The sequence below is a fragment of the Triplophysa dalaica genome, chromosome 2, assembly GCF_015846415.1.
Source record: "Triplophysa dalaica isolate WHDGS20190420 chromosome 2, ASM1584641v1, whole genome shotgun sequence".
NCBI lineage: Eukaryota > Metazoa > Chordata > Actinopteri > Cypriniformes > Nemacheilidae > Triplophysa > Triplophysa dalaica.
Genome location: NC_079543.1, coordinates 3,456,544 through 3,474,662, shown reverse-complemented (window position 1 = coordinate 3,474,662; position 18,119 = coordinate 3,456,544). Strand labels below are relative to the sequence as shown.

At 39.5% G+C, this 18,119-nt stretch overlaps 3 protein-coding genes across 6 annotated transcripts; 1 reads left to right on the top strand and 2 right to left on the bottom strand.

Annotated features, from left to right (window-relative positions):
* Positions 1 to 32: 32 nt before the first annotated feature.
* On the top strand, positions 33 to 2,133 carry mb (myoglobin). Of its 2 annotated transcripts, none has more exons than XM_056773451.1 (4): positions 33 to 145; positions 738 to 828; positions 916 to 1,135; positions 1,453 to 2,133. In XM_056773451.1, exons 2-4 carry the CDS (start codon positions 746 to 748, stop codon positions 1,591 to 1,593), a joined length of 444 nt encoding a protein of 147 aa, XP_056629429.1. In that variant the 5' UTR covers positions 33 to 145; positions 738 to 745; the 3' UTR covers positions 1,594 to 2,133. The 2 variants fall into 2 exon arrangements, with proteins under 2 accessions (XP_056629429.1, XP_056629438.1); XM_056773460.1 differs by having other exon boundaries at positions 90 to 145; positions 743 to 828.
* A 2,589-nt stretch (positions 2,134 to 4,722) lies between these two features.
* Positions 4,723 to 7,106, bottom strand: pane1 (proliferation associated nuclear element). The gene is made up of 6 exons (XM_056737333.1): positions 6,834 to 7,106; positions 6,672 to 6,751; positions 6,451 to 6,549; positions 6,295 to 6,374; positions 6,106 to 6,197; positions 4,723 to 6,007 (listed from the first exon to the last, which is right to left on the bottom strand). The coding sequence occupies exons 1-6, from the start codon at positions 6,888 to 6,890 to the stop codon at positions 5,864 to 5,866; spliced, it is 552 nt and encodes a 183-aa protein (XP_056593311.1). The 5' UTR covers positions 6,891 to 7,106; the 3' UTR covers positions 4,723 to 5,863.
* Positions 7,107 to 7,535: 429 nt separating this feature from the next.
* Positions 7,536 to 11,419, bottom strand: zgc:158803 (LUC7 domain-containing protein). Of its 3 annotated transcripts, none has more exons than XM_056737303.1 (9): positions 10,822 to 11,419; positions 10,302 to 10,396; positions 10,024 to 10,122; positions 9,642 to 9,752; positions 9,422 to 9,565; positions 9,164 to 9,340; positions 8,875 to 9,086; positions 8,644 to 8,781; positions 7,536 to 8,479 (listed from the first exon to the last, which is right to left on the bottom strand). In XM_056737303.1, exons 1-9 carry the CDS (start codon positions 10,880 to 10,882, stop codon positions 8,266 to 8,268), a joined length of 1,251 nt encoding a protein of 416 aa, XP_056593281.1. In that variant the 5' UTR covers positions 10,883 to 11,419; the 3' UTR covers positions 7,536 to 8,265. The 3 variants fall into 3 exon arrangements, with proteins under 3 accessions (XP_056593281.1, XP_056593289.1, XP_056593298.1); XM_056737311.1 differs by having other exon boundaries at positions 8,650 to 8,781; XM_056737320.1 differs by having other exon boundaries at positions 8,914 to 9,086.
* Between the last annotated feature and the right edge of the window lie 6,700 nt (positions 11,420 to 18,119).

The following is an 18,119-nucleotide window of genomic DNA, read 5'->3' as shown; positions in this document are numbered from 1 at the left end:
AAGTTTGATTGACAGGTGAGAGGTGACGACGTCACAGAGAAGCTGTATAAAAGGTAATGTGTTGATGCAGTGATGGTATGAGGTTATTTGGAGAACTTTTACCAACCCAAAAACACAAGACTCTTCAGGGGAGACGCTGATATCGGTAAGCAGCTTGGTTGAGCTTTCAAAGACTTTGTGTCAAGCTAAGATGTGAATTATTGCCGGTTATTTTTACAACAAAAGGGTATTGTAATATTTAAAAATGTTTTCAAGCAACAAAACCGGCACTATTTTAACAAAACAAATTTGAAGAGGGCTAATTATATTTGGAGGCAGAATTTGACAAAAGAAAAACGAAAGTTTAACTCAATAGGAAAATAAATTTAAAAAGGATAATTAAAGTATATAAATACAAATTCCATTTTTAAAGTCACTGATTTATAGATTAAATAGGAATTTAAATATAGATGATTTATTGTGCAATAAATTGACAGCTGTAATATTTTTGAGATTTATAACGTTCAGGTCACATAAAAAATCCTCAAGGTCATTCAGTCGCTCCAGATCACTGGAGTCTGAAACCGGGGAAATATTAAGTTGCATCATGCAAACGCTATGGCAACGCTGTGGATCACTTTATATTATTATTCTAACTAAAACAATATGTTGCGACCAGGTGCCCACGAACGTCCATGCCTGATAAAAATCCAAAAACTTTATTGACACATACACATAATAACATCTTTGATCTTAAGTTTAGACAATGGCCGACTTTGACCTGGTTCTGAAATGCTGGGGTGCAGTGGAGGCCGACTACAAATCCCATGGAGGAGAAGTTTTGACCCGGTTAGTATGGCATCAAACAGACGGAACATGTGATGGGCTTATAAACATCTGGGTTGACTGATGTCCTCTCTCTGTTTCAATCTCCAGGCTCTTTGAGGAGCACCCGGAGACTCTGAAGCTATTCCCGAAGTTTGTTGGAATCGCTCAGGGTGACATGGCGGGGAACCCTGCCGTGGCGGCCCATGGTGCGACTGTGCTGAAGAAACTGGGCGATCTGCTGAAGGCCAAAGGGGATCACGCTGGAATCCTGAAACCGCTGGCCAACACCCACGCCAACAACCATAAGATACCCCTCAACAACTTCAAGGTAACCTGACTTTCACTGACATTTTGCTCTCTGTATCTAGTATGTTGCCTTGCTTACGTTATAGGCTGTATATTAAGGCAGCATTCTGACTTGTTGAACCCATAATAAGAATTTAGGAGAATGCATAATTCTGTATCGCGTCGCATTACTATAGTTACATCTCCTTTGTATTGGAATGTAAAAACTGCCATCCAACTCAACTCTAATTAAATTGTAAATTTTCATTTTTAGACAAAACATGTTTACATAAACATTTGATATATTAGGATAAAAAAGTGCAGAAAAGTGATTTCTCATGGCTCGCTTTTCTCTTCCAGCTGATCTCTGAAATCATAGTTAAGTTGATGGCCGAGAGAGATGGGCTGGACGGGGCTGGTCAGGCCGCTCTGAGGAGAGTGTTCGCCGTCGTCATCGGTGACATCGACGGATACTACAAAGAAATCGGATATGCTGGTTAAATGAGACCAAAGCATGATAATCGCAAACCCAGTAGGGTGTAGTACGCACGTAAATGGGCAGTTTTGTTAGCAAAAGAGCTTGTCATGTTATGCTGTCAAAATAGACGTTACTGGGCTTAACAAAGCAAGCTAACAACAATAGTAATAAATCCATTGTTCACGCTGAAAAATCTAAAACAAAAATATGACTATTCATGTTTGATTTGAATGTTTTAGGTTTTGATCGAGTAGGGAATGTCACATGATCTTGATGATGTCAGTGACTGTCTTTAAGGTGTGTTGGGGTCTCAGGAGGAGCGGCACACTACACCCAATATGCAGTACATCTTCAAACTAAACTTGTTCATTTGTTTCAATTGAAGTATCACTGTGATTGAAAAGTGACTACATTAAAAAGAAAATGTTTGAATCAAAGGATGTTCTCTTGTTTTGACATGCCATATCTCTGTCTGCTTCACAATTATGCATAAGTTATAAAATCAGTATGTTTTGTAAATCAACACTTATCAATAAACTTTGCAGTTACCTGCTTGAAAAAGACATGAATTTTTATTTGTCATTCGCCTCAAGGACTCATTTTATCATTCATTAATCCATTACAGCTGCTCAGACTTTAAATGTTTCCTAGAAGCACAAACACAGGACAACAAAAGGATCCGTGCAGTGAATGATAAAATATGATTACTTACACCACAATTATAAAATATTAAGAGGAAAATGTTATCTCACTTAGCAACACCACAATACTTTTCAAGATATTTATCTAAATGTTTGTCAGTTTAGTAGGTGCTTAATTGTAATCTAGTATTTGATCTTGTGGTTCATAAAGTTGCTTGGCTGACACACACATGCGCTGTCTGAAATGACATTTCGTTATAATTGTGCACTCTGTTTACCCCTTAACTGCTTTGTGGATGCTTGTTAAATCCAAACCTCCCTTCACTTTCCTTTTTCTTCATGCTAGTCTTGCTAATAAGTCTTTATCTTCGGGAAACTGAACTTTGACATTGTAAACTGAGCTAATCTGCGGCCGTGCACATACTCACAGAGTCACTCGCCATTTTCCACAGCCACCAAATCTCATTCCAAGGGTCTTATCAGAGGTTTGTGGACGTGACGAAAGCCACAGAACTGGCCGAATTAATGGATCGCACATATGTGGAACTCTATTTACCGAGCAGAGATTAACGTTTGCTTTAGTCACACCATCAAGCTTTAGTTTATAATAGTATGACTGGTGTGTATTGAGCACTTTTCCCATGCGTTTGTTTCATCAAATCAGACGCGGCAACATTCACTCTCGCACTCTCTCTTTTTACTTTCCCTCTCGTCTCTTTAGTCACTTTTTGTCCGAGTACCCAAGGTCAAAGCTTAGTGAGACCTGACCTCACCTTATGTCACTCCTCTTAGATTTATATATGTAAAAATGTGCAAAAAATCTTGCAAGTAAATATGTGATCATAGATGCTTTTATTGATGTAGAGCCATTCTTAAATTTTAGGAGTCCCTGGGCTAAAAGAGTGGGGTATACCACAGAGAACCTTAGTGGGCCCGCATGACATTCTCTAGGTTATCAGATATTTGTATTGTTTGTTTTGTATCCCCCTGAGCATTATTAAGTAAAAATCTGCGACAAAATTAATACCAAAACCCAACTAATATCCTCATTAAGCCTCCTGAGCTGCGAATGAGCAATGTCTGAGTAGGTCGCCTGTGCTTTGTCGCCTGTGCTTTGCGTCTCTCCACCACAATAAGACCATTGTTCTACAGGTCTGCTGACGGAGAGCATCTGGTTTCTGAGGTCTTTTTAACCATCTCCTGAGTAAATGTGTGTGTATGTGTGTAATTTCCAGGGAAGTTCAGTGTCATCCTGTTGTATCTACTTTGAAAGGAAGAGGCAGGGGAGGAAAAATATCTTGAAATCTCTGGCGACTCTCTGTACCACTGGCTTGCAATAGTACCTAAATAAATCATCTGCATGACCTTTAGTGGCCAAAAGTGATGTCCATCTGATGTCTTTGCTCTTAATTCAAGTACATATTTAGCAATGTATTAAAAATGTTATCCGCATTGCTGGGAGTGTAATCTGAAGCTTGACATTGAGAAGACTTTAAGGAGGATTGGCTGTGCCATAATAACCACCACAACAAGCCCAATCTGATCACTACAAAATGTAATATCACAGCGCTCCTTAACAATCTGCATTATTATTTGATGCATTATTGAGCCTCATAGCACAAATTTCCCATGACAAACAAACTCACTCTTTAACCTACCTGGTTCTATAAAGGCAGGCCTATAAAGGGAAAGTGGTACGTGCCGTGAGGAACGCATCCCCTTTCGTCCTGGTCTGCCTATCACTCAGCATGTGAACACACACACACACATCGTCTGCATTATTCAGTAACAGAATGTTGAGTGTGACCGTTGTGGAACTAAAGCAGGTCTCTAGAGATATGGTCGCACTTTAGATGTATTTGTATGGACTTTAATGAGAGGCAGTTTTGATCATTAAAGGGATAATTCACACAAGAATAAAAACTCTGTCATCATTAATTCACCCGCATGTGGTTCAAAACCTATGAGTCTTACCTTAGTGGAACACAAAAATAAGATATTTTGAGAAATGTCTCGGTGGTTTTGTGTTCATTCGAATGGAAGTCAATGGGGGGTCAATGTTGTTTGGTTACCAACGTTCTTCAAAATATCTTCTTTTGTGCAGAAGAAAGAAAAGTCACAGGTTTGACAAGAAGGTGAGTAAATGATTAAAGAAATGTCATTTTGGGTTAACTCTCCATTTAACAAAGAACTGCTTTACTAGAAAAAAACTGATCACAATGCTTAAAACACAACACAAATACAATAGTCACTTTGGTTAAAACTATATTTTACTGAAATGAAACATTTTCAAAACTAGTTAGTATTGAAAAGTCTTTTAAGGAAACGGTGCACCTGAAACTATTTACTCAGCGACTCCATATGAGTTATGAACTATATAGATTCATATTTATTCAAAGTTTGAAAGTGAGATATGACAGCTGGAAATCTCTTCATATAATAAAGGTTTTGTCTTAATCCCATGTTATTGTATGGCTTTAAAAGATTATAATGCCAAAGAAAACAGAATGATGGTGAAAGAAAAATCTTATTTATTTGGAGGACATGTTTGTTTTTGCTGTGAAACCGTGGAGTTTGACCTCGTGCATGAAGTGGTCAGTAAAGAGAGATTGTCAAACGAGGTCAGTCATGAGCGAGCGGACGGAAAGCTCCAGAGAGGGAGACAGTAGTAGCACAGGTAGAACGCCAGCAGACCTTTTTGTCATTTCGCCGCGAAGAACGTCCATTATTGAAGACTCAAGTTACAAATAGGATTGGTTTGCAACAGGTGAGGTTGTCATGGAAACGCGGGAGGATAGGAGCTAGTGGGTGTAAATGAGGACAGGGTTACTGCAGTGCAACCTATTACAGTACACGGTGATGAGAAGCTAAAAATGATCCTGAGAAACTTCTTGCATAATCTTAGACTCACGATAGCCCTCAAACCTTCTGAAGAATAGTCTTGCTTGCCCGTGTAAGAGTTACTTGAATCCTAAAATGTTGCGAGCGGTTACTTAGGTCTTTCCAGATATCCGTCTGACCTCTACTTCAATCCAAGCTCATGTGATTTTACCCGTACGTAAATCAGATAATATAGCAGAGTAACATTGCACAAACTGTAAGCACATTACATGGAACAGGATGTACCAGTCACGTATCCTTTGAGTTTGCACATAATGTCAAATCACTGATATTATGTGCCACAATAAGAATGAAGTTATTAAAAAAGGCACCTGTCAATAAAGAAACAACACTAATGGTACAAAAAGACTTTGCAGGCTAGACGCAATACAAAGATATTTTGTCAACCCACTTCACCTATAAATTAAACCTCAAACTCAAAGAAAAATCAAGTGTTATCTATAGGACACACACATAAGGTTGATTTGGCTGGAAAACTATCATTTTAATTTACAAAAATGTTTCAAAAAACGTAACAAGAACGTTACAAGGAGTCCATTAGTTCCCCAAAAGCGCCCCCTGGAGGTCTCCGTAAATGCAGGTAAATAAACAGGAATCATCACCTAAAATTCACGGACAATCATTTTAAAATGCGTTCCTTATCTGCAAACCCACCAGAATATACGACATTTAAATGAGTGCATCAAGAAACAGCCATAACCAGAGTTTCTAAAACAAAACTAATTCATTCAAGGTATCAGGTGAACTGGGATCAATCCTCTTCAAGGTCAGAGGTCACAGAGCAGCGGGTCAGAGTGGAGAGATAGAGGGCAGTGGTCGGTATAGGAGACATTCCCGCAGACATCTTCAGAATGCTGAGAAGACGTGCGGCCGCTGCGTGTATGCCATCTGCTGTCTGAGTGTGTGCGGGAGAGAGAGAGACGGGTTACTTCCTGCATCGCACGTCTGGTCGTTCTGAGGTGTGCGTTTACAGTGATGTTTCTGTGCATTTACCCTGTGTTCAGCACAGATAACAGGACACTGGTGTGAAGCAGCCAGTTTTCTGACACTGGCCAGTCGGTCCTGAGTGTAAGATCCACAGCGAGCTGAACACACACAAAATTGTGAATGTCATACTGTATGTTGCTTTAGGGATATCAATTTAATTTGTACCCTATTTATGTGAAAGCAAACAGGACTCACCATCAGTTACCAGAAAACACACCTTGCCCAGGAAATAGTCTGAGTGAAGATGATTCAGAGAGCTCTCCACAGACTGAAGACTAGACGGAGAGAATGAAATACAATCACTCCACGTGTCCTGTGAAAGCATGATATGTGTGGAAACTACAGATGTACCTGCGCTCTGAAAGCAGGTTCACTATAAACACGATTAAATCAATGCGTGGACGAGACTCCTTGTTCTCAACGGGCAGAGGAAGTTTCCTGGCCAGCCGTCTGAAAGAAAACATAAACACATGCATTAAATACAGCCACATAATAACATATAGCCATATGTGTATTAAATATATGACATGCCATATATAATCTTGAATATATAGACAGAAAGACACACTCACACATTGACGTTGAACTCTTTCTCGTAATGTACTATGACATCGGCCAGTTTGGACTGGAGCTGTTCTTCAATCTCAACCAGCTATTAACGTAAAACACGATCTCATGTAATAACATCGCGATAAACACAACGCGTCATGTCTTTGGACAACAAAAATACTCACGAGAATGGTGGCGGTGTTTAGCTCAGGGACTTTACTGAACGGTGTCAAGAGCGTCATGCTGCTTAAATACGCACGAATATTCACTTATTTTATTGTCCTTCTGTTAGATTTACTTATAAATTCATGATTTCTTCTCCAGTCAGGCGCCTCTTCTTCCTCGCGCCTATTTTCAAAGTTCACGCGTGACGTCACTTGCCCGCCACATCGACCGCTGCAGCGCTCGAGCGACCTCATGCGGACGAACAGACACAAAGACCTTTTATTTTAAACTTAATAAGAACATAATTTTAATTAACTTAATTCGACATTGAAAGAAGTTAAAGTATATTATTTAATATAAACTTTTATGTAAAACAACCTTTTTCGGAGGATTGTATTAATAGGGGCAACTGGTCTTCATTTATTGCGTAGTCCGAATAAAGTCACTGGTACACAATTAAAGGCAGAGTTATCAAAGTTTTGATTATAGTTTTAAACTCATATTTATGTTTTAATTGATTTCTCAAACCTGACGGATTTTGAAGATCTGATGACATAACCATAATGATCTATAGTTGCGGACACATCTGTCAGTTTTGTGCATTATTTTACCCTAAAGCTTTAGCATGTGGCAGACCTTGCAAACCTAGAATTGACATTTAAATACAATTTGACACAAAACAAATTAACTTTTGCAAGAAATAAAGCTTGAAACACTTCACATAAACAATCGAAGCAACAAATTTATTGTTTCATAGCATAATGGCATGGCAAGAAGAAGCCTCAAAAAAGCCCCTCAACACTGCAAAACGAAAAAGCGATAAAAGGAGAAATGTTGCAATTTAAACGGTACCATGACAGTTTGCTCGCAATGTAAGCCAAGCTACAAATGTGTGCTTTCTGTGACAAATGAGTGGTTTGGTTTGTGTGGGAAAATAAATGACATTCTGCCTACTGCGCAGTACAGTTGCGTTTATATCCATATCAAAATAAACCAAGGGAAAAATAATATCCACATCAAAATCATTAAAAAAGGATGCCAGTTTAAAAGGATGAACAAGACATCTTCAGTGTTGGTTCAGTAATTCAAGCCAGTATTTCCTTCATCCACATCTTCCTCTTCTCAACAAAATCTACTATCTCTCACCTCGCTTTACTTTCATCAATTATTATTTTGGTTTGCCGACTAATTTAGGCCAACTAGATCACGCAACATGTACATGTGGTGTTTACATCAGAGGCGTTCTTTGAATCTCAAATATAAGGGCTGATCTCACTAACAAACGCTCGGAACATTGTGTTGGCTTTGGCTCCGTAGGCGCTCGGCTTCACTGATGTATTAATAACCAGATGAAAGTAAAATCCGGTTATTGACAGATCAGTGTTTGTGTGTATGTACAGAACGGGAAACAGAAGCTGCAGTATTTAAAAGTATCTCTCTTTAATTTCTCTTCTAGATCTCGCCTGACTCTCTCTCCTCGGAGCTAGAGCGCTGATCTCTCTCCAGCGAGACCGATCTCTCTCGCTCTTGGGTCATGTCCGGTGTGGAGGGGGATCTCTCTTTCTCTATGTCCCGTCGTCCGTTATCTCTATACTTCTCCTCTGGACCGCTCTCCCTCCCTCTTTCCTGGGACTGAGATTGTTCTTGATCTCTTGTGTGTGATGACCTGGAAAGAATTTAAGAAGGAATGAGTGTTAATTAAAGCCAAATAAAAAAAAAATGATATCACACCACAAAAAGTCCCCCCCACTTTTAAAAGAATATTAAATCATTTTAACAGTCTGTTAAATCTCAAATATAAAATTTTAAGCAAAAGTTAGTGAAACTAACGGGCACCTCTTCCTCTTGCTTCTATGCGAGTGGGAGCGAGAACGATGGTGTTCTTTGTGTCTGTGTTTCCTCTCTCTCTCCCTCTCTCCTTCCTCTCGGTGTCGCCGAGAGCGATGAGAAGACGAGCTTCCTGCATCCCTGGGAGAGAGACGCACAGCATCATTTCAGTTTATGTCTTGAGACGTGAAAACTGAGCTAATCGATATTGTTCACCAAGAAATGAGTAATTACTTTAACAGAACATAACTGTCATCTAAGAGGGTTACCGACCTCCTGCGGTCCCTCTCTCTGTCTCTCTCCTTCTCTCTCTCTCTTTCCCTCTCGCGTTCATGCTCTCGCTCCTTATCTCTCTCCACCTCCCCCTCTCTGGTTAGTTCATCCTCCTTGTCTCTCTCCTCCCGTCTTCTCATCCGCATGCGCTCGTGTTTCTCCGCTACGATTTTCTGAAGACCACAACAGCGCATCTGTTTAGAACATGTGCAAGGCCACGATGATCGAGTTCTGCACGTCATAAACTTACCCTCAGTTTCTCTAATTTTTCACGGATTTCGATGAAACCTATATGTAACTTGCCCCCAAAGTGGTCGGCTAAGCGGCGGTCGTTGTCGTGGAGGCCGAGGTAGGCGGAGCAAACCTCACACACTCGCAGCTTCTGCTGCTGGAAGCTGGAGGCAGGCATGGAGTTGCGATATATGTCCTGCACACAAATGTTCAGTCAAGAACCACCTGAAGTACACAAAAATCTGTGGAAACCATGATGGGTGAACTCAACACTGACCTCTGCCTCTTTTTTCAGGGTGCGAGTCTTCTCTACCTTCTCCAGCAATTGTTGTGCCTCATCAACATTCCCCTCGCTGCCCAACTGCTCCGCACGAGCCAGCAGCTTCCCGATCTCCTCGTTCAGCTCGTGCACGCGCTCCGCCTAAATGGGAAACGGTTAGCCAATCCAAACAGCCATCATTTACATATATAAAATTTACAAGATAAATTCAATTTACCTTAGCGGCGACCTCCGCACTGATCTCCTCCTGGGTTTCAACCAATCGCTTTTTAGCCAGTTCTGTTCTCCGGTCACAGTCTGCGATGAAGGACTGCAGGTGCTCCGTGGCCTGAGGAGAGACGCCACACTTTATTACATTTATGCACACACATTTAAAACATCGTGCTTAAGGTGTTATACTGTGGTTATATTTTAGACTAAAACTTATGTAAATCCAGAATACTTAAGACAATGATTTCCTGATAAGAACAAATATGAAAGAGATATTCTGCTTTTCAAAAAACAAAATTGATTACGTGTATATTGAATGATACAACAGTTCCCTGATCCGACAGGTTGGTTTCAAATCAGAATGTGAAGGGTTCATAGTTCATACTCACATCCAGTTCAAAGAAAAACTCCTGCTGTTTAGATGCAATCTCAAAGTCTGCCCTCAAAGCGAGATCGTGAATTTTTACACACTCCCCCAAATCCATGCGCTGCGTACACACACACACACAGTTTCGAGACATCAGTGAAGATTGAAAACTTTGCAGGTCACATCACATGACTAAACGGACAAACCAATGAGCATTACATTAAATAAATAGTAGATATCTTAACAGATGTTATGTCACAACCACAGGGATACCTGTGAAATTGGTATAGGGACACTTACAGTTCCTGACAGTATGTCATGAGGACAGGACTCCAGCAGATGACTCTTACAAACACGCTCATCTGTAAATTTTATTCTCTGACGCATTGTGTCTCCTGAGGAGAAAAGGAACAAAATATCCAAGTCAGATTATGAACATTAGGACTTCACATCAAACGACTCACTGAATCATCACGTCATACTGATGTGAATTATGATTCTGAACGACTCTTGTTAAAATTAAAACATTTGAATAATTATGAAGAATGATTAAACTCTAATCGAATCAAGTAAGTTAAGTGAGGACCCTAAGGAAGTGAGTTTGAAGAAAGAACATGAATCGTGAATCAGATTGAATCACGCTTCCTATCATCAAGTCATAAGATTCATGATGCCCAAATGTCACTACACTTTTAAAACAACGACATGTCACATAAATCAACATTTGCCTCATAAATGCACACAGTGAAAATCACTTCAGACTGAATCCAACAAAAGTTTACTTTCGATTTGAGGTGAATGAAATAAAAGAAATACTCACCATCTCTGCTAGTGCCCATCAGCTGGTCCAGCATGGCTCTCATCTGCGCCTGGGCCGACATCTTCACCTCTGAATCGACGTGGTTTAAACTTATCAGCAAACGTGTTTATTTCGAGCTCGTTGTTTTAACCTGTGCAACGGACTCCTCATGCAGCAGGCCTCGACAACAAGGGCCGCCGAAAACGAGACGAACCCCCTCCTGTAAACTCACTAAAACTACCTCTATTCACACCTGCCTTCTTTTTTTTTAAATCCCTTCGAACTATGGAGTCTATAGTTGAAATATATATTGCTATAGAGTTGAAAGTCAAGTCAGAGATCAGTGAGGAGGTCTCGTGCGTTAGCAACAGCAGCTAACGTTAACGTAAACTGCCTCAGCGCCCCTGAATCCGCCTTATGTGCGCTTATATATAAGCCCTAACGCTGCTTTATCAATCCACAGGTTAATATTCTGTGTCGTGATCCATATTCGAAAACTTTTGACAGTGTTTATTTAATGTTGTTTTGTTTTTTGTATCTTTTTTCCCTCTCGGAATCGGACTTCCGACCCGCGCGATCAGCTACCGCTCGGTTACGTGCGGCGCGCGGCCCCGAGGAAGTGTCGCACCGCTTGAGAGCTGATTGGCCGAGCGGCCGGTGACGTCACGTAGGTGGCGCTGTTGCGCCGGGCCGCTGTGAGACCATCGTCATCGATCCATAAATAAATAAAAATGCCTGGGATGTTTAATGGAAATCTGCTTTAATGCTATTTTAGTTTCAGAACAATATATTATACAGCTAATTATTTTCTAATTATTTTCTACATTTTAAAGATGTTTAAATTATATTTCTGCAGGCTAATGCTAATGTGACTTGCGCTTTAATAGTAGCATTTAAAGTGATTGTATATTTACTTATGTATATGTTAGAAGCCATATTTTTATGTTTTTTATGTTGAAGCTCTAAGTTTGTATAATTACTTCTAAATAAATACTGACCAGCTATCTACACACATCAAGTATACTATCAAACATGTCATATTATTATTCATGTATATTTGTTGATATTCCAAACAATTCAACATTGTTTGGATTGTGGGGTCTTGAGCACTTCTTTGAGGGGTCGCAACAAATCATTTGACATGTGATGTAAATGTATCATCACTGCTTAGCTAAAAAAAGGTTTAACTATCAAGTAATGGTGTTTAAGGGTGTACCAGTCCAACTTTAAAAAATATTGCACTATACTATATTTTTTACTATAGTAAACTGTAGTAAAATTCCTTGATGCTACAGTGTTTTTGAACCGTACCATAGTAAATATTAGGGTATAATACAGTCATTTTCAACATTTTATCAATGCATTGTAGTAAACGGAGGGTCCGTGTACGTTTTATTCATTTGATATCCTATATTAAATAAATTAATGGAAACTGAAAAATGACTCTTTTTTTCATTTTTCGTTTAGTTCAACAAACGAAAAATTTGATTTCGCCCCGATTTTTCATTTTTCGTTTGTCGTTTAAAAAACGGATTTCGGACTCAATATGGCATTCGTACATGTGGGCGGTGCTGTAACGCCCCTTTCACCCGATTTGTCAAATCGCTCACCATTCTGTACGGACTTAATTCTGCCAGGCAGAATAAGAGTCACCTCTAGTCCTTCATTTTTAAGTTATTGCAAGTATGTCGGCGCGAACCACTGCTTATTGTTAACAGTGCGTGATATTTAAGCAGACATATCTGTTGCAATGTACGACATTTAAGAGATGCAGTATGCTGAATACCAGGGGTCTCCAACCCTGCTCCTGGTGAGCTACTCTCCTTAAGATTTCAGCTCTAACCCCAATCAAACACACCTGGGTTGCTTGATAATTACAGAAAGGTGTGCTGAAGCAGGGTTGGAGATGCAATTTGCAGGACGGTAGTTCACCAGGTCCAGGGTTGAAGATCCCTCTGTATACAGTAATTTATGATGATATAGTATCTTTCCAACAAAAGTCACCCATTACAATAAACACTTAAAAGACACAGACAGTCAAGAATAAGAAATGTGACCTCTTCAAAGTACTACAGAAGGTCTCTGCTGGCACGCAGACATAGAAAACATACATGTGTAATAGCATAAGTAAAAACTGTTAACAAAGATCCTTTTTCACGGGGCATTGCGGGTGTTTGACAGAGTTGCATCAGTCCAGCTACTCACTGCCTGCTGCATGCGTTTCGTCAATTCATCAATTTATGTTCCTCAATTATAAAAAAAAATAGCAGAATAACTCTGATCCCCATCATCTGGACACTATTCCCATCACTTGTCTACCCCTTGTTTACTGTCTTATTCCTTTGGTCTTGTTATTTGTCCGCTGTTGAATGTGTTTATGGTGTTGTGCTTTTTCCTGTGTCTCAGTGGATTAAATTATACCAGTTTGGAGTATCTGCTTGTCTTGAGTGTTTGCTTCACAAACCGTGACATCTGTATGTAAGTGTCTCTGTCGACACCTAGGGTACTTTACAGACTCGACTTTCACCTGAAAATTTAGATGTGCTTGTTTTTCTCAACAAAAACTAATCTGCTTTATAAATGGGTTTTTCATTCGGTCTGCATGAGTTTATTCAGAAATTGTTACAAAATCTAAACGATAAAACTAATATTGTATTGATGGGAGAGTCTACCCGCTACGCAAAGTCTTCTTCAGCTCATCCCAAAGATTCTCAATAGGGTCAAGGTGTGGGCTCTGTGGTGGCCAATGAGTGAAAATGATGTATATGTTTCCTTAACCACTCTTTCACAATTTGAGCCTGATGAATCCTGCCATTGTCATGTTGAAATCTGCCCGTGCCATCAGGAAGGAAAGAACCCATTGATGGCATAACTTGATCATTCAGTCAACTGACCTCATTCTCTGGGCACATAACGTTGTTGAACCTAGACCTCAAATCCAATGGGAGGCTCTTACCTATTTGCTTAGTTGAATTCATGCTGTTGTTGACTGTTTTTGAACGGGCAGTGTATATAACTCTGCTTTATAAATGGATTTCTCATTCGGTCTGCATGAGCTGGTTCAGAAATTGTTACAAAACCAAAATGATAGAACTATATATTTACATTAACATTTAGTCATTTAGCAGACGCTTTTATCCAAAGAGTAAGAGAGACGCTTTTATTACAGAGAGGTCAGGGAGCAATAAGCGATTTGTCAAACAGGAGCAATCATACAATAGGTACTGATACAAATAAGCCAAAGATAATTTGGATAATATCTACAGTACACATGGATGTCCAATTCACAGCATATCTTCAATACTGTAAGACAACAGAAGCCCTAGTTTAGGCACAACACGGTTAGCATATCTATAAATCTGGTCACCTACAGATAGTCATTCCACCACTTAACACACACACACACACAGACACACACACGCACAGACACACACACACACAGACACACTGCTCCCTCAAGCTTAATCTCAAACATTTCCAAAACATAGTGATATATAGATTCTCAAAACCAGATAAAGCTGTTATTTTATACTGGAAACAAAGAGTCAATGCCTAAACTGAGGACTAAAACAAAAGACACATGTTAAAACTTTTGTTAATCATACATACAGTGAGGGAAATAATTATTTGATCCCCTGCTGATTTAAGTTTGTCTACTTACAAAGAAATGAAGGGTCCATCATTTTTATGGTAGGTTTATTTTAACTGATAGAGACAGAATATCAACAACAAAAAATCAGGGGGAAATGTTATATAAAGGTTATAAATTGATTTTCATTTCAGTAAGTGAAATAAGAATTTGATCCCCAAGCAAAACATAACTTTGTGGAAACCCTTGTTGGCAAGCACAGAGGTCAGACATTTCTGATAGTTGGTCACCAGGTTTGCACATGTGTCAGGATATATTTGAGTCCACTCCTCTGTCAATCTTTAAGGTTTCTTGGCTGCCGCTCAGTAAATTGTAGTTTTAACCTCCTTCACAGATTTTCTATAGGACTAAGGTCTAGAGACTGGCTAGGACATTTAATGTGCGTCTCCTTAAGCCACTCTTTGGTTGACCATAGTGGTGGAGAGGTTGAAATGGGAGATACAGATTCTGTTGGCAGGCCTCTCTTATATACATAAGATGATTTAGGAGTACTGTCTTAAAGTGACAGGACTAATCTGTGGGCCATGTAGGCACATAACCAATCTTTGGGGCCAGAATTCTTGCTTGTTGGTAGGGGATCGAATATTTATTGATTTATTTCACTGACTGAAATGCAAATCAATTTATAACCTTTATTTTGACTGATATTTCTGTTGATTTTCAGGTTCTATCAGTTAAAATAAACCTAAACATTATAGATCCTGCATTTACAAAATCAACTTACAAAATTACTTACAAAATCAGTGTTGGGATCAAATAATTATTACCCTCACTGTACATACATACATGCATACTGTACATATATTTACTCAGATCACAATAATTATTGGGCAGAAGAATATTGATTGAATTATTTATTTTTGGAATATAACTGACGGGGCAATTATGGTTAGTAATAGTCATAATGGCCTTATGGTTAGAGAGTCGGACTCGTGACCAGACGGTTGCCGGTTCGATCCTCAGGCCCGGTGGGTAAAGATTGCGGTGCCCTTGAACAAGGCACCTAACCCTACATGCTCCCCGGGCGCTGCAGTGATATCTGCCCACTGCTCCGGGTGTACGTGTGTTCACCACTTGCTGTGCGTGTGTTCACTAATCACTGGATGGGTTAAAAGCAGAGGTCACATTTCGGGCATGGGTCACCATATCTGACAAATCCGTCACTTTCACTTTCATGGCGTGAACTATTTCTCCTTAAACATGAATCGATGAATGTTCCCAATCATCATTATAGAATGCTGTTTTAAGTTCAGCCATGTTCATTAACTTGCACTATAAAATTGTTGAGGTTGAAAGAAAATTATTTGTGATAAATTGACTCAAATTTCTAAAACATTTCATGTCACATTTAGTTTGGTTACATGTGATGTTGTGAGAATAAAATAATTTTTTGCAGAATTAAATTTTGTGTTTTACAAACTAACATACACATCTGCATGCAGGCTCCCAACTGTGCAGATTCATGATGTTCCTTATGTGTGATGTTTGTTCTCAGACATACAGCTACGACATATTCATGGCAGTACAGATGAAATGCATAGATATATTTGTTACTTTATCTGTACGGAGAGTGGATCAAGTAGATTGAAAGAGGCTTAAACAGAGGCTAAACTGCTGTGTGACGGGTGCACAGAAAACAAGAGAAAGTCCTCACTGCACGTCCCTCTTAACCTAGCGGGTCTAAGATATGCGAGGCTGTCTGGTGGTTGAAGTAAACATATTTTAAAGTGCAAACACTTGTCAGTATCGCACTCGTACAGACTCTTAATCTGCTGGGTAGAATTAAGTCCGTACAGAATGGTGAGCGATTTGACCAATCGGGTGAAAGGGGCGTTACAGCACCGCCCACATGTACGAATGCCATATTGAGTCCGAAATCCGTTTTTTAAACGACAAATGAAAAATCGGGGCGAAATCTAATTTTTCGTTTGTTGAACTAAACGAAAAATGAAAAAACGAGTCTTTTTTCAGTTTCCATTAATTTACTTAATATAGGATATCAAATGAATAAAACGTACACGGACCACGGAGGGTTCGGGAAACTCTGGAATTGTTAATAATGACCATAACCCTGTTTAGCGTTTGGTTGGCCATCTCGATCTGTAACAAAATACAAATAACTTTTCAGTTAACTTTAGCTCAGTTAAGAATAATAACAGTCCATCGGGTGTCTCGTCATTTATTTGTGTTGCGAGTAGAGCTCATTCTTTATCACTGTTGCGGTTAATTTGTAAAACTCAAGTCAAATGAGGTCAAACATGAGAAAAGCAATATTTAAACGCTATCAGCAAAAGTAGGAGGGTCCAGGGCACACAGACAGAGCGAGTTAGGTCGGAGGGAGGTGGAGATGGGCGGGTCAACCCGCAAGTGGGTGGGACTTTAGCCGCAAGTGGGCTGTGCGAACCTCCCGAGGATTTTGATTGGTTTATTTAATGTCGTTTGTTGCAGTATTGGTTCATGATCCACAATTGTATTATCTTGGGATGCTAACAAAAAGAAGAGTCAGAGAAGGCCACAATTCTCGATGGTCACTTTATTGAGGACCCAACACAGATTCAGACACGCACACAAAAGCACACGCTGGCGCAACACACTATGCATCTTCACAACCTTTTATAATGCCCCATACACAATACGTTGTCGCCCCCTGCTGGAGAAATCTCAATATCCACATACAACAGTTGAGTTTTTGTATTTTGTATAAAAAATAAAAGGCAAACCCCTCCCCGAACCCTAAATCTAACTCACGTGAAAGGGCAGCACAATCTGATGGTAGCAAAAAATGTCAGAACAGCAGTGAATTATCATCATAATAATTGGTGACATAAATAGAAACTGCAGTGGTTTAGAGAGATTTCTGAAATTAAAATACAAGAATAGGCATAATTACTATTTTTGTATCAATGTAAAGATATTTTTGTTGCTTATTTGTTGAAACTTTTGCTATGTCATGCTGGCAGTAACTTCACGTTGCATTGAACTTCCGGTTTACTAAAATGTGCTTGGCTCATAAAAAAAAACGTTCCTTTCCATTTCGTTTTATTGTATATATTTGATGCATTTTGACAATTGTAACAAAACTTTAAACTACGATGAAAATTAAACTTTTAATAGTTTTTTCACTACTGTCTCTACCTCCTGCCACCCTATAATTGCATTTTTTTATGCACCTGGTCTGTATTTTCTATTACAACAATATTTTGTAATGCCATGTTGTTTTGTATACAAATAATTGTTCAATTAAAAAACTGCCATCCTTAATCACCACACGAAAATCCAGCCTGTTTGCGACCTATGCCCCCCCCCCCACCTGCAGTTTGTGCAGTTAACTCCTCCCACATGCAGTTCTCAGGTGTTGTACCGAAATCCGACTCCCCGGACAAATCATACTCCCCTCGCGTGCACGCGCATTATTCACATTTGATAGGCGGAGTTAAGAGTTCTGTTTGCTGCGGTTCTATTTCACACTTCTAGCCCCAAGAATGAATGTGTAAATTAGTCGTTGTCAAAGTCCGAAAATCTAAGATCACCAAAAGATGTTAAGCAATACTAAGGATTAAAGATGGGTCAAGTAAATAAACACACAACAGAATGGTAGATAGATTTAGCTCGCTCGTGGAAACAATATCTTCAAGACCACCCGGACAATTTTACATGGATTATCACAGTA